A 15733-nucleotide genomic window follows, 5' to 3' on the forward strand; every position below is an offset into this window, starting at 1 on the left:
TGAATTACAAACTTTCAAAACATTGCATATCGTGAAGTTCACGCTCAAAATGCAAGATAATACACCACATGCTACATTAGCGGTACAATAAAATGTAAATTATGTGATCAGGCATATGGTCACCGTCTTGAACGCTATGTGCTTAATTGTCCACTGATTGAGGAATACAGAAACAGACAGTTGGACATACTGAATGTTGAAGACAGAGTAAAACAACTGAAGCTAAATCATGTTTATAAAATTGCTCACAGTGTCCAGAATATCTTGCTGTCAATTTTGTCAAGGTTGGGAGCCAAAGCAATCATAGTACTAGGGGGAGGGAGCACAACTTTGTAGTACCCACAGTCAGTGGCCAGGCTTCAAACACCTTTTGTGGAAAATATTTTAATTTTCCGAAACTATAGTGCCTAATAGGTGTTTAATGTGTCTATATGGGTCAAAAATGTATTTGAAAATAGAGTAGAACCAAGAGTTCCCTTTGCGCATGCGCGGATGTGCGGGGGTAGAGGCGACGCAGGCCATGGGGGGAGGCGGATTGTTTTGAATGTGGTGAGGAAGCTGGGAAAGCATGGAACCACGAAATTGGCATTCACGGCGGCCTAAGGATTAATATAGGCCTCATTTCATAATAGGAAGTGTCGTGACTGTCCCTAGTGAAGAGTGAGGGAACGTGATTTACGGGACCACTGTAAAGGGGTGGTAAAATTAGTGAATAATGTTCGACCGGGTGGCAGGTGCACGGCCAGGGTGTGTGTCCAGGGGACATACCCGTGTGTTAATCCTCGCTCATCGGCCTCAGATCTTAATGGAGTGACCTCTAATTTGTATAATAGTTATGAGACGTTAAATCGTCTTGTGAATGGTAATGTAATCAGTGATAATAACATTGAGTTAAGAGAATGCGGGATGTGAAATAGAGCGCCCTGCTCCGAGTGAACGTGTGACTCTCGTACCGGGGATAGTGGAGATTTATGGAATCACGACTTCTAAACCTGGACAAACCGACGGATACCTCGTCCTGCCGGAATGAGAACCGTGTCGGTGTAGCAGGACATCGAAATGAGATGGTGAATGGAGGAAATAAGGAGTATCAATCACCCACAGTTAAGTAACCCTTCTAGTTATAACAGACTCATGCTGGCCAGTTATGTTATGTTGTAATTGGATAGGTTATGAGTGATCCAGCTACATCAAGTGACCACCAGAGAACAGCTGGTAAGTGGTGGGATTATGTACAAATGTTTTTCCTTGATGGATGTATCCATGTGTATCCTACCCCCCCCTTCATTCAGCTAAACTAATATAATATATACAGTCCACAATTAATTAGTAGCACCGTACTTGTGGGTGCTATCCAATCCATACTGGTCTCGGATAGATATGGATAAGATTGTGAGGTCGAAGGGGCCACCTGTAGTGACCAGAGGTGGTTAAGTTTTCTCACATGTCTACACGGGGTGACTATGGTAAACAATATGGTTGTCTCCCAATGAGATTACTCGTATATATATAATGTTGAGGTACATACAGATAAGCACCCTAGAAAATTTTCCATATCTGCCCGTTGGTCCTTCGAACCGGATGCAATCAGTGAAAAAATTAATTGAATTAATTACTTAATAATTAAGTGACTGATTGAAGGAAGTGGGTGTAGGGTGCACAAATTTAATCAGTCGTGTGGTGGAGGATAATTAGCCCAATTAATTACCAGCACATGGGTGGCTAGGATTTATACAAGAGTAAAGTGCAAGAATTACTCTTATAAGGCGCCTACTTAAGTTGTATAATCAGTGATTAATAATTCTCTAACCATGACTGGATCTAATGGAGTTAATGTGGCTGACAAGTCCGTGAATTTTAGAGTAATGAAAGCATCATTACAGGCTATTAAAAGCCATGTGATGAAGGCATTTGATTTAGTGAATCAAAGAACCGTGAACCTTAATGAATTAAAGTTATATTTAGATGTTTTAGAGAGTAGATTTGATTGGTACAAATTGTGGTTTAAAGACTGTGAAAGAGATCTGCTGGAGAATTGTGCAGATGGAATGGAAATGAATGTTTTAATTAATCAACATTACGAATTGGAAGAAAAACTGTCTTGTAAAAGTAAGGCTTTGAATAAATTAAAGGGTGTAAGCCAGGCAGTTGGTCAACCTATTAATGCAAAGGGTGGGTTTGCCAAAACCTCCAGAGTACGGTCTGGAGGAAATCAGACTAGGTCGGCAGGAATTAATTGTTCAATTGCAGACCAGTCAGCCAAACAGTTCTAAGGATATAACACATAATGACTCTGAAGTATCTGTCAAGTCTCAAAAGGGAAAAATAATCCCAGTGGTAATAATCATAGTTAAGAGTTAAATAGGCACATATCAAGTCAGGAATCAGTAATAGTGGTTCCTCACATCAAGGTAAGAGGAATAAGTACCTCAGTAAGTGTAACCCAGTTAATAAGAGGTCAGGCAAGGAAAAGAGAGACTGCCTCTTCTGCCAGGGTACTCATTTCACTAAAAATTGTAATGCCTGTAATTCATGGGATATTAAAGTGGAAAGAATGAAAGAACTTGACAGATTTATCAGATGTCTGGACAATCATAATGTAAAGGATTGTCATACCAAATTGAACAGTTGCTATCAATGCAACAAGGGAAAGCACCATACAGTTATGTGCAGGGTTGTATGTGATTCTTATAATAATGGTGACAATAATGATAATGTTAATAACCCTGACACTACAGTGACTGATGTAAAGGTTGCAGCTAATGGCAATAATGATGGCCTAGCTGAGGTAACCTTGCCGGTGTTGGATGTAATAATTCAGGATAAAGGGCATAAATCCAAAACCATGCGGCGTCACTCTCCTCAACACTGGTACGGGCCATGTAATATATGGCAGACTACCGCCTAGTAATAATGACTAGAGGAAGTAGTGAATACGGTCACGGTGTCTTACTCATGAAAGGTCAACCCAGTACAAGTATTCTTCTATCGAGAATGATGTTGAACCAGTCTAATTTGTGGGAGCTGGACAGCATAGGGATTAATATAAATGAGGAAAGTCCAAATGATTCCTTTACTCAGGAACAATACCTGAAGGATGTTAAATGTGAATCTGGACATTACTGGGTGCGACTTCCGTGGAAGCTTGACCGTCCAGAATTACCTACTAATTATAGGATGGCGTATGGACAGTTAAAGGGCCCAGCTCTGCGAACTGAGCAAGACACCAAAATTGTTGACTGCTTATAATGATATAATTAATAAACAGTTAAATAATAAATTGTTCTTACTTCAGGCGACGATAAATGCACATCTTAAGTGCACAGGTGGTCCACTGAGCGAAGTAATTGGGTAAATAATCTTATGTGGACAATTTCCGGGTGTGACGTCAACTGAAGAGGAACTAAGGAGGATATGTGAAGGGGTTAACGAAATAATGCAGTAAGGTGCTGGGACTGACTTGGGATACTGAGAGACACTTGTTATTGTTAAAGTCTCAAAATTCCAGTATGCCCAATAACTTAATCCAGGGAGCATAGGCTTATGCCCCTGAGAGAATGGAACAGTAATTAGTCCATTTTGAGGGTTCAATAAATATGGATGGCCATGGAGTTGGTGCCTATATGCAGTAATGTGCTGGGGCTGACTTGGGATACTGAGAGAGACTTGTTATTGTTAAAGTCTCATAATTCCAGTATGCCCAATAAATTAATCCAGGGAGCATAGGCTTATGCCCCTGAGAGAATGGAACACTAATTAGTCCATTTTGAGGGTTCAATAAATATGGATGGCCATGGAGTTGGTGCCTATATGCAGTAATGTGCTGGGGCTGACTTGGGATACTGAGAGAGACTTGTTATTGTTAAAGTCTCATAATTCCAGTATGCCCAATAAATTAATCCAGGGAGCATAGGCTTATGCCCCTGAGAGAATGGAACACTAATTAGTCCATTTTGAGGGTTCAATAAATATGGATGGCCATGGAGTTGGTGCCTATATGCAGTAATGTGCTGGGGCTGACTTGGGATACTGAGAGAGACTTGTTATTGTTAAAGTCTCATAATTCCAGTATGCCCAATAAATTAATCCAGGGAGCATAGGCTTATGCCCCTGAGAGAATGGAACACTAATTAGTCCATTTTGAGGGTTCAATAAATATGGATGGCCATGGAGTTGGTGCCTATATGCAGTAATGTGCTGGGGCTGACTTGGGATACTGAGAGAGACTTGTTATTGTAAAGTCTCATAATTCCAGTATGCCCAACAAATTAGCCCCGAGAGCATAGACTTAGTGTCGTACCTTACAATAAGAGGGAAATTGTTAATGCCAGAAGCATGGAGGCTTGAGTGTGCTTTGGATGGAGCCCTACCTGAGGAGTTAACAGGTGGAAAGAATTAATGGGTGATTATGTAAATATCAATGTTGGAGTTCCCAAGCCAGGTGGCCAGTGAAGATGGGAAAATTGTACTCCACATTATGTAAGTCGTCTAGCAACGACCTCCGCCCGGCCACAGTGTGGAAAATATTTTAATTTTCCGAAACTATAGTGCCTAATAGGTGTTTAATGTGTCTATATGGGTCAAAAATGTATTTGAAAATAGAGTAGAACCAAGAGTTCCCTTTGCGCATGTGCGGATGTGCGGGGGTAGAGGCGACGCGGGCCATGGGGGGAGGCGGATTGTTTTGAATGTGGTGAGGAAGCTGGGAAAGCATGGAACCACGAAATTGGCATTCACGGCGGCCTAAGGATTAATATAGGCCTCATTTCATAATAGGAAGTGTCGTGACTGTCCCTAGTGAAGAGTGAGGGAACGTGATTTACGGGACCACTGTAAAGGGGTGGTAAAATTAGTGAATAATGTTCGACCGGGTGGCAGGTGCACGGCCAGGGTGTGTGTCCAGGGGACATACCCGTGTGTTAATCCTCGCTCATCGGCCTCAGATCTTAATGGAGTGACCTCTAATTTGTATAATAGTTATGAGACGTTAAATCGTCTTGTGAATGGTAATGTAATCAGTGATAATAACATTGAGTTAAGAGAATGCGGGATGTGAAATAGAGCGCCCTGCTCTGAGTGAACGTGTGACTCTCGTACCGGGGATAATGGAGATTTATGGAATCACGACTTCTAAACCGGGACAAACCGACGGATACCTCGTCCTGCCGGAATGAGAACCGTGTCAGTGTAGCAGGACATCGAAATGAGATGGTGAATGGAGGAAATAAGGAGTATCAATCACCCACAGTTAAGTAACCCTTCTAGTTATAACAGACTCATGCTGGCCAGTTATGTTATGTTGTAATTGGATAGGTTATGAGTGATCCAGCTACATCAAGTGACCACCAGAGAACAGCTGGTAAGTGGTGGGATTATGTACAAATGTTTTTCCTTGATGGATGTATCCATGTGTATCCTACCCCCCCCCCCTTCATTCAGCTAAACTAATATAATATATACAGTCCACAATTAATTAGTAGCACCGTACTTGTGGGTGCTATCCAATCCATACTGGTCTCGGATAGATATGGATAAGATTGTGAGGTCGAAGGGGCCACCTGTAGTGACCAGAGGTGGTTAAGTTTTCTCACATGTCTACACGGGGTGACTATGGTAAACAATATGGTTGTCTCCCAATGAGATTACTCGTATGTATATAATGTTGAGGTACATACAGATAAGCACCCTAGAAAATTTTCCATACCTTTTATTGTACAGCAATAAAGGAATGGAACAGACTACCCGCACATGTCAAAGCCAGTCATAGCATGAACCAGTTCAAGAAGAGTGCCAAAAGGTGTCTGATGAATGTAGCTACAGAAAGGGAGGGGAATGATTTTCTATTTTTTAGCTAACATACGTGTAAATTTTACCTTATTCCTAGTAATGACCCTCGTATTGTAGATAGTCTTAATGACCCTCGTGTAGTAGATAATCTTTTTAGTATGATAATAAGATGTTATCTTCATTGTAGAATAATAAGAAAATATTATAACCTTTATATTATAATAATAAGGTAAAAGGACCCCAAAGGAAATAAGTCACTCTGTCTGACTTTTTTGGGTTATCCTAGGTTCTCTACACATATGCTGCTATGTATGATAATTCTACGTAACTGTATTTGTGTATACCTGAATAAACTTACTTACTTACTTACTTAACCTATGTGACATGTCAAGATATCTTATTAATGAAAATAAGATACTAGTTATGGTAAGCAAATTTCCTAAATTTGCTTGTAACAGATAAGTGAACTGTAGATATGTAGATATAAATCCATATGTATTCATGTTAACCCCTTGGGGCCTAGTTCCTGGGCCTTTTGTGTATCTATATGCTCTTGCGCTACCGTCCACAGGATGGATATGAGGTACATAATAAACTAGCCACTTCGGTGGCAAAATCTAATCTAAATCAGCATTTCGGGCACATTTACTCAATTTTATTTCCCCCGCTCGTAAAAGCTAGGTACTGATATTAAAATATGCCGAACATTATCTCCAATTTACTTACATCTATGATTATGCTCTACAATTTATTTTTTCCTTCCGGAATTGGTAAAAAAAATAAAAAGAGATGAAGTTACAATGTTGGAAGGTGCAGTACCAGAGTCCTGCCACTGAAGTAAACACACGTCTGCTTAATAGTAGCAACAGGGACTTCTCTCTCAAACTGCAGCTTTCTGCTCATACTGTAAGTGTGTTTTATCACCGCGAGGAAGAGGAGAAACCACAGGGGATGCTGGTATGGTGAAACAGCAAGAGCAATGGTGACATTCAGCTGACGTGTGATCTTCGCTAGTGCTCTACTGACTGACCACTTAGTGTTCTTATCTTATATAAATACAAGGTAATCTGTTAGCACTTGGGATGGGACGATACCAGAATTAATAGATACTCATACCGATATCAGTATTGCGGTTTCATTCAATACCGATACTCAATTTTAGACAGGCAATACCAACTGGTACAAGTACCGATACCAATACCATACAAATTAGCCGCCAATACCGATACCAGTACTCCATTTTAGGCTGATATTACAAGTACCCACAAAATTAGTCAATATTGATACTTTGGCACAGCCCCAGTTAGCTTAGTATGAAATGATAATGGGTTAGCTCAGTTTAATAAATAAAATTTGTCGCTGTATCATTACTTAATTCTTATTTCATAGAGGGACATAAATGCCTCATGCAACATGTGAAGTATACATTGCAGTCAAAACTTTCAAGGACTTCCACATTTAATACAGCTTATTGGAGATACTGTACTACAACAGAGCCAGTATGGTAATTGTGTTGACTGAAGACTAGTTTTTTATCCATTCAATTGAATGCATTTAAAACAAGATTTTGTGCATACAGTATATATTAAGTCATTTTTACCATTTGTACAAAAAAAACAAGTCATTTTTTCTTCAGGTAAATAGTATTTTTATAGTTCCCCAGGCTTTTTCTTTTTTATTTTATTTTGTATCTTTATTTTCTACAAGTACTTGTACAAAGTATACAGACCTAGCTGACATCAATGACATACTACTGTACAAAAAAGCCCCTTGTTATGCAGAGCATTTTCAGCAAATTAGATCAGTTTTTGTATATATGTTGGTAGAATTACCAACAATATGTAAAGTAAAAGAACACAAGCGCAGTTAATTCAACCTCCAACAGAAATTTTGTCTAACCTATTATTTTTATGCTACCCAAGCAATAGATTTTATATCCTTTTACTCATGTGCAAGTTAATTGCTCTACCATATTGTATCACTACTACTACTACAACTTGTATTACTACTACTACTACTAGCACTGCACCTCACTCGAAGCTTATATATACCCTCTGTGTCCGTGTACTGTTTGTAACAGCTTGACAAAGCTCCTGGAGAGCGAAACTTTGCCACAATAAAATGTCACATTAGTTGCACTGGTGTCCTTTTACTTTGCAGATCAATTTTTGTCCCAGGCTGTGACCCACACCAGTTGACTAACACTTAGGTACCCATTTACTGATGGTTGAACATGAACAATAAGGAAACATGCCCAATGTTTCCACCTTAGCCGCTAATCAAACCCGGACTCTCAGCGTGTGAATCGAGAGCTATACCTACCAGGCCACAAGCCAGCCTAAGTAAGTTTATTCAGGTACAGGTGTACACAAATACAGTGAAATAAATTACCGTATGTGTAAATTACCTAGGATAAACCAAAAAAGCCAGAGAGAGTGATTTATTTCCATTGGGGTCTTTGTAATATCTTATTATTTAAACCTTAAGATAACTTGTAATTTAACTTCACAATCTTCTAACATGCTGATATTTTTTTCATCAGAGTTAGTTGAAGTAAAACAGTCGAAATGGCTCACCTTACATTTCAACAAGAGTACATGCAGATGCCTCCAGTGACACGAGCTTACACCACTGCTTGTGTTATTACCACCATACTTGTTGTGAGTTAACTGGTTCTGTTAGTCTTTATCACTTATCTGTCTATCAAAATCTTTTTGTATCCTCCCTATTAATGATAATGTTTGTTTTGAATGATCCCTAGACATTTAAATCTCTCATGCAAGATAATTTTCTGAGGACCTTAACATACTTGTTTGCTTATTGCACAGTCAAATTGCACCAGTTGCACCAGATATCCACAGGGTTTTATTGTAACCTGTTATATTGTACTAGTACAACCTTTATTCTAAGAATATTGTTAGAAGCTTGATGCATATTTCAGTGCTTTCAAAAGCCATAGTGTGAACTTTATAAAAAAAACAATTAGTTATACATACTACATTATAGTTTTACATTATAATTTCAAATGTCTCCACATATGCTTGTGGCCATATGTAGATATTGTACAGGTTGACCATCACTGATCCAGCAACATCGGGACCTGGAGGGTGCCGGATTAGAGATTTTGCCAGATTACAGAGTGACTAGGTTAAAATACACTTAACCCAACAACGATATTTACACATTGGCGATTTCATCCACTTTACACCCTATTTTTGGCCCATTCCATTATTCCAGTCAAGTGAATACAAGAAACTGTCCATTTACCTATTTCAACTACCCCGTAAAATGGTCAGAAATAGGTAATTTGGCCAATTTCATACAAATTTCAAGAGATGCCAATTTCAAAATAGGATCCAGAATAAACAGTGCATACATTCCTGGCACAAAAATAACATTTTCTCTGTTCATTAGTCACATCTCCAGGCTCCTCTTATATTATGCTTGCTTTCCATTTTCTTTTTTTTTTTTTTACATTTGAAAACGTGTAAAACAAACTTAGATCTACATTTTTGTTTTTTGTTATATTTGAAAATATGTAAAAAACATAGATCTACTTTTGGAGCACTACGCATGTGAACGTAGATCTGTTTGGACAGTTTAAGGGTTAAAGAGTGCAATTTTATGTGTAATAAAACCCAAAAAATATTTTTAAGATCTGTACTTACTGAGATATAAGACCATGAAGTTGGCGGTGGATGCTCACCTGATGGCAACATCGAGTCCTGCCACTTACAGAAGTGTTGCCGATATACCTTTTTTCGGTGAGTGTCCAAACCATAGATCTACGCCAAAATTCTAGCGCCGTCAAATTTAGCACGAAAGCGCTCATAGGCCTACATGTGAGAGAATGGGTCTGCGCCATGGGTGTGCGCCATAAACAAAAAATCTAGGCGCCTGCATAGCATTGTGGGAACGCCGGCTCAGTCACCCTTGTTCACCATGCCTCGTCGCAAGTCAGCTCTCACTCCCCGGAAAATTGGGACTCTCCTCTTCCTGTCTGATAGTTCTGACACTGATGGAAGTGGAAATGAAGACGAATTCTACGGCTTTGATAAGTTAGTGACCGAAAATAATGACCAGGATATTGATAATAGTGCAGAAAACCCCGACAATCCTCGACCTTCTACCTCTGGTGTGGGCACTTGTGACTCACGGTCGGGTGTTCCTAAACGTAAGAGAAAACTAATATTTTCCCGTGGCCAGGCCTCTGACTTCAGTAATGACGATGATTCTGACGTGGATTGTGATTTTATTGCGCTCGACGATCATTCGAGTAGTGATAGTGAGGAAACATATTCACCAGTGAAGCGTCGGTATGTTCGCCGCCGCATGCGCTTGGGTAGTGTACCCTATGCTGTGCCCAGGGGATGGAGTACATCCCGGAGTACATCCCGGAGTACATCCCGTGGCCCTACACCCATTTTAGGTAGTGATAGTGAGGATGATGTGGCTACACTTGGCATGGATGGGCCACAGGCATCAGTGGATGGTGTTAGTGGGGCTGGTGGTGGTAGTGGCACCGCCATGCGTGACTCACTGTGCCATGCGGGGACCCACGCTGCTGACTCGTCGTCAGTTCAAGGACAAAGCGTAGCGTCACCCACCAGCCCGCCACAACCACCCGTACAACCAGCCTATGATGTCCAGTATCCACCAGCAAACCGTATCTGGGATTGGCAGCAAAATCCCAATTTTGTTCCCAGCCCTCACCACTTTGATGACTCTCGAAGTGGAATTCTACCTACCTGTCCCCTTGGAACCACGGCCAATGAACTGGAATTCTTTGAATTATTCTTTGACCAGCCATTGATGGAAATTATTGTCAGGGAAAGTAATAAGTATTTTCAGTACACCATGGCAAATACGATCTTATCACCACAGTCAAGACTACACAGGTGGAAAGAGACGACTGTTGCAGAAATGTATTTGCTTTTTGCAACAATAATGCTTATGCCTCACGTCTATAAGCATAATATAAAAGCATACTGGTCCACAGATCGGCTAATTTGTACCCCATCCTTCAGTGAAATAATACCAGTGAACAGGTTTATCTTACTGTTACGTATGTTGCACTTCTCTGACAAAACCAGGCCTGACAGAAGTGACAGGTTATACAAGATTAGAAATGTTTTCATGTATCTCAAACAAAAGTTCAGGATATACTTTTATCCATTCAAGAATCTTGTAATTGACGAGTCTTTGATTTTGTTCAAAGGTAGACTGTCATTCAAGCAGTATATACCGAGCAAGAGGAACCGCTTTGGTATAAAATTGTTTGTACTCTGTGATTGTGACAGTGGCCTGGTGTTGGATATTGTTGTATACACGGGTAGTAAAACATTGAAAGATACCAAGATGTTATTGGGTATCTCAGGTGATGTAGTGAGAAACATGATGGCACCTTATCTTGGTAAGGGCCATACATTATATACCGATAACTGGTACACAAGCCCATTACTCAGTGATTTCATGCGAGTGAACAAGACAGATGTGTGTGGCACAGTGCGTTCTAATCGTAAACATATGCCCAGGCTCAACGCAGGTGTTCGTGGTGATGACGTGCAGGTGTTTACTGCCAATGACATCATGGCATTACGGTGGCATGACAAACGAGATGTCATATTGTTGACAACCATTCACCGTAATGAAATGCAAGACAGTGGCAAAGTTGATCGAGTGACTAATGAACGTATTCGAAAACCAGTGTCAGTGATTGATTATACATAAAACATGCGCTTGGTTGACAAGTGTGACATGCAGATTGGTTTTGTTGACTGTGTTCGTAAGAGTTACAAGTGGTACATGAAACTTTTCTTCCATCTCATGGACATTTCAATGCAAAATGCATATAATATGTACCAAATAAAGACTGGTAACAGACCACCGTATGGTGAATTTTGTTTGTCTGTTGTCAGACAACTCATAATGAAGTACCAGGTAACAACACCTGCAATACAACATGGTCCTCGAATTCATCACAGTATACCCAAGCGTTTGAGGAGAGAAGGTGATCATTTCATAATACAGCTTCCTTCAACTCAAAAGAAATTTGCTCAGAAGAGATGCATTGTCTGTGCACAAACAAAACGACGGCAACAAAGACGCAAAGACACTCGGTTTATGTGTGAGGAATGTAAGGTGCCTCTGTGCATGGTGCCTTGTTTCAAGGAGTTCCACAAGCTCCAGCAGTTCTAAAACCATGTCCAGTGATTGTAAATATGTAAATATATGATAGAACATTAGTATTATACAATATTTGTGCATGTTTATTGTAATAAACAACAGTGGTAAACAATAATATGATAACTTTAGTGCGGTTATTGTGTTCAATACAGTGAGTATATATATATATCAATTATATACAGTATTGGTCTCTCAGGCCCCAAATGTTAGTAGGAATAGAAAAAAATTGGAAAAGAAAAGAAAAAACAACTAAAACAACAAAATAATATAATACGCGTATGTGGAATTCGTCGATGTTGCCGCCACCACATCATTTTCTATAAACTTCTTGGCACTGTATCTCAGTAAGTAATGATCAGATTCTATTTTTTTTTTGTTTTTTACCTTCACAAAAATATGCTCTTTAATTCTGTAAGAATTTTTTTTTTTTTTTTTTTTTTTTTTCAAAATTTCTTGGACACTTGTGTGTGACTTCAGATTTTGGCCTTGGACCCTGAAAGGGTTAAGTACTGAAATAATACTCAAATAGTCACAAATACACTGACAGGTGAGCACTTGCACCTGCCTTGGTCATTTACAATTACAGTATCTAGAAACATATAGAAAGTATTTATAGGTCTCAGCAATGTTTTAGACATGCTGAAGTATATACAGGAGGGCCCCACTTACATGGCGGGTTAGGTTCCAGGCTACCGCCGTAAAGCGGAAACCGCCGTAAAGTGGAACACCTTTTTTTTCCACTTACAAATGCATACAAACACTAGATAACAAGTTTACACTAACATATATTATGTTAGCAATAGAACCAGGCATCAAAAAACAATAAAAAAGTACAATACACACACAGTGCACTCATTACTTACCTTAAAATATTTATAGTCTTAATCTAGGGTGAGACAAGTAGTATTTATTGTAAGAAATCAAGTGTGGTATGTATGGTAGTCAGCCAGGCTACCATACCAGGCCACCCCACCCACACATACTATTCTATGATATTTAAGCATCCCAGAGCGATAAAATGTATATACAGTTCACTCATTACTTACCTTAAAATATAGGGCGAGATGAGTAGTATTTATTGTAAAATATCAAGTGTGGTATGTATGGTAGTCAGCCAGGCTACCATACCAGGCCAACCCACCCACACATACTATTCTATGATATTTAAGCATCCCAGAGCGATAAAATGTATATACAGTTCACTCATTACTTACCTTAAAATATAGGGCGAGATGAGTAGTATTTATTGTAAAAAATCAAGTGTGGTATGTATGGTAGTCAGCCAGGCTACCATACCAGAGAGAAAGAATGAGTGCATGAGAGAGGACAGGCGCAGAGTTATGTAAACAAACCAGGCGAAGGTAAGTTTTGTAAACAGTGTACACGTCTGGTTTGTGTACAAGTTACATTGTGTACAGGTTGTCTCTACATTGATACGGTAGAATAAATAAAGAAGAACACTCCCATTCTCATGTAACATCATTTTGAAAAGAAATGATGCTCTGAGTGAAGGCAATGGAAGTAAGTCACTCTGACTTTTTTGGGTTATCCTAGGTTCTCTACACATATGTTGTTATGTATTTATGTTATGTATCGTGTTTATTATATAATTTTGAAAAAAAATATCACAGATGGATTAATGAAAATGTGTATATTAACGTAATATACAACATTTAATGATACACCAAGCTCAGACAGCGTAAACAAACTGAACAGGTTGTGGACGATCACTCGGTCAGGCGAAATAGACGGTATTAATACGTGTCCAGTTTTAGTTCATTCATGTACATTTGTAAGAGTTTGTGAAACTTTTACCTTATAATATTTTTATTATTATTATAATAATTAAATCACGAAACAAATACTCTTACACTGTGTACAAGTTAGTACAGAATTATAGCTATAAAGTGAAGGCATACGAAAGGAATATTTTTCTACAGTTATCCCTAGTAACAGGTGACGGGCTAGAGAAAACGTAATTCTTCCGAAACTTCTACAAACCGTTTGGTAAACATCTCATATATATTTGTATAAATTTTTATACTGTGGGTGCATGTATCATGTTTGCGTGTTACATAATGCGTTTCTTATATAATTTTGATAAAAATATCATAGATAGATTAAGGGAAATGTCTATATTAACGTAATATGCGACATTAATGCGCCCAAGAGATTATTATTATTACTATTCTTATTACTATTATTATTATTATTATTATTATTATTATTATTTTTTTTTTTTTCGGGCCACCCTGCCTTGGTGGGAATCGGCCAGTGTGATAAAAAAAAAAAAATTATTGCATCAAGAGTAGAGAGACTCTTAGTGATTTTAATGTGTACCTACATGCCAGCACAGTGTGTAAGTTTATTTAGGTACAGGTGTACACAAGTTTAATTATCAAGTACAATACATATAAAATATACAATAACTTTAAAACACTTGAAATTTTGGAAAGTTTCCAGACATAATAAGGAGATGTGCTCAGGGAGAATGTAAACAAACTCGGTGGGCCGCTGTGACCGTATTAGAAAGACAGGTGGGGGGAGCCGTATAGCGAGTTTTGGTCATAATTTGAAATGTCCGTATTAGCGGAACGCCGTAAAGCGAAACGCCGTAAAACGGGGCCCTCCTGTATATGAAACTCCTTGAAGCATGGTGTTAAGACAAGTGTCACTAAACTGCTGACAGTGCAGCAGTGGAATGACACTTGATGAATGTGCACTGCTCCAGGGAACCCTGGCTTTATTTGTTTTCATTGTTACACACAAACATGTCTGTTTGTCTATCTATATGTCTGTCTATCTGTGTCTGTTTGTCTATCTGTCTAGCTCTGCTTATGTCTTTCTGTCTGCCTGTGTGTGTCTGTCATTCCGTCTGCTTGTTTCTGTCTCAGAGAGCTGCTCGTAAGCCAACAGGTATTACACACGATGCAAAGTCGTCAGTCTCATTCCTGATCAAGTAAAAAATGCGTATTACGTACTTGCAAGTCATGCTTATTATACCTTTTATCTACAAGCACTGTATAGCACTTTGCCTGGAATTTTTGGGTTATCCTAGGTAATTTACACTATAATAATTGTACTTGTGTACCTGAGAGAGAGAGAGACTGATATATATAGACACAGACAGATATAGACAGACAGATATAGACAGACAGATATAGACAGACAGACAGAGACAGCCAAAGTCAGTCAGCCAGCCAGCCGACCAGCCTGCCGAATGCGTATTACACATGTTCCAGAGTCTTCTCTTTACTTAGGTTATAGGACATTCTAGCAGGATGACACTACCAGTGGTATCAGAAATGAAAGGGTGTTGCACAAATGTTGCATATGGGTTATTATTGAGATTTTTTTATATTTCCTTGACCACTTGTGGCCACATCCGTCTTAAAGCTACTAAACTCTGGGTCAACATCACTTTCCTCGTAAAAGGGGAGTGTTAATACGACGTGACATCAGTGAATCCCTGGTGTTTGCCACACTATTTGCTCTAACTGGTGCTCAATTGAACTGGTGCTCCCACAAGGTACTAAGTGGTCCCATATTTTTTTAATACTGCTCACACCCAGTGTTAAGACCCATTATGTACTGACCAGGCATCTCAGGCCAGTCGTGCCAAATTTGAAGGCAGGAAAAATAAAACGTTAATCTGTGGAGTGCTAGCGGTACAAATGTAGACCTACGTTTGGACAGTTTAAGGGTTAAAGTACTTTCCACCGTGAAACCAATTAAAATCATATCCATTTCTGTAATATAT

General features: G+C 39.2%; 1 protein-coding gene across 3 annotated transcripts in view; it reads left to right on the forward strand.

Annotated features, from left to right (window-relative positions):
* The first annotated feature begins 6564 nt into the window (after positions 1–6564).
* Positions 6565–15733, forward strand: part of Der-2 (Derlin 2) — a 62978-nt gene continuing 53809 nt past the window's right edge. Inside the window, exons 1-3 of one of the 3 annotated variants that reach the window (XM_070098555.1) lie at positions 6565–6693; positions 7948–8129; positions 8330–8447. In XM_070098555.1, the coding sequence (XP_069954656.1) occupies positions 8355–8447 (93 nt within the window). In that variant the 5' untranslated portion in view covers positions 6565–6693; positions 7948–8129; positions 8330–8354. Of the gene's footprint in view, positions 6850–7947; positions 8130–8329; positions 8448–15733 lie in introns of all 3 variants that reach the window. The other 2 variants (XM_070098554.1, XM_070098556.1) reach the window with 2 other exon arrangements.

Source organism: Cherax quadricarinatus, chromosome 63, assembly GCF_038502225.1.
Source record: "Cherax quadricarinatus isolate ZL_2023a chromosome 63, ASM3850222v1, whole genome shotgun sequence".
Lineage (NCBI taxonomy): Eukaryota > Metazoa > Arthropoda > Malacostraca > Decapoda > Parastacidae > Cherax > Cherax quadricarinatus.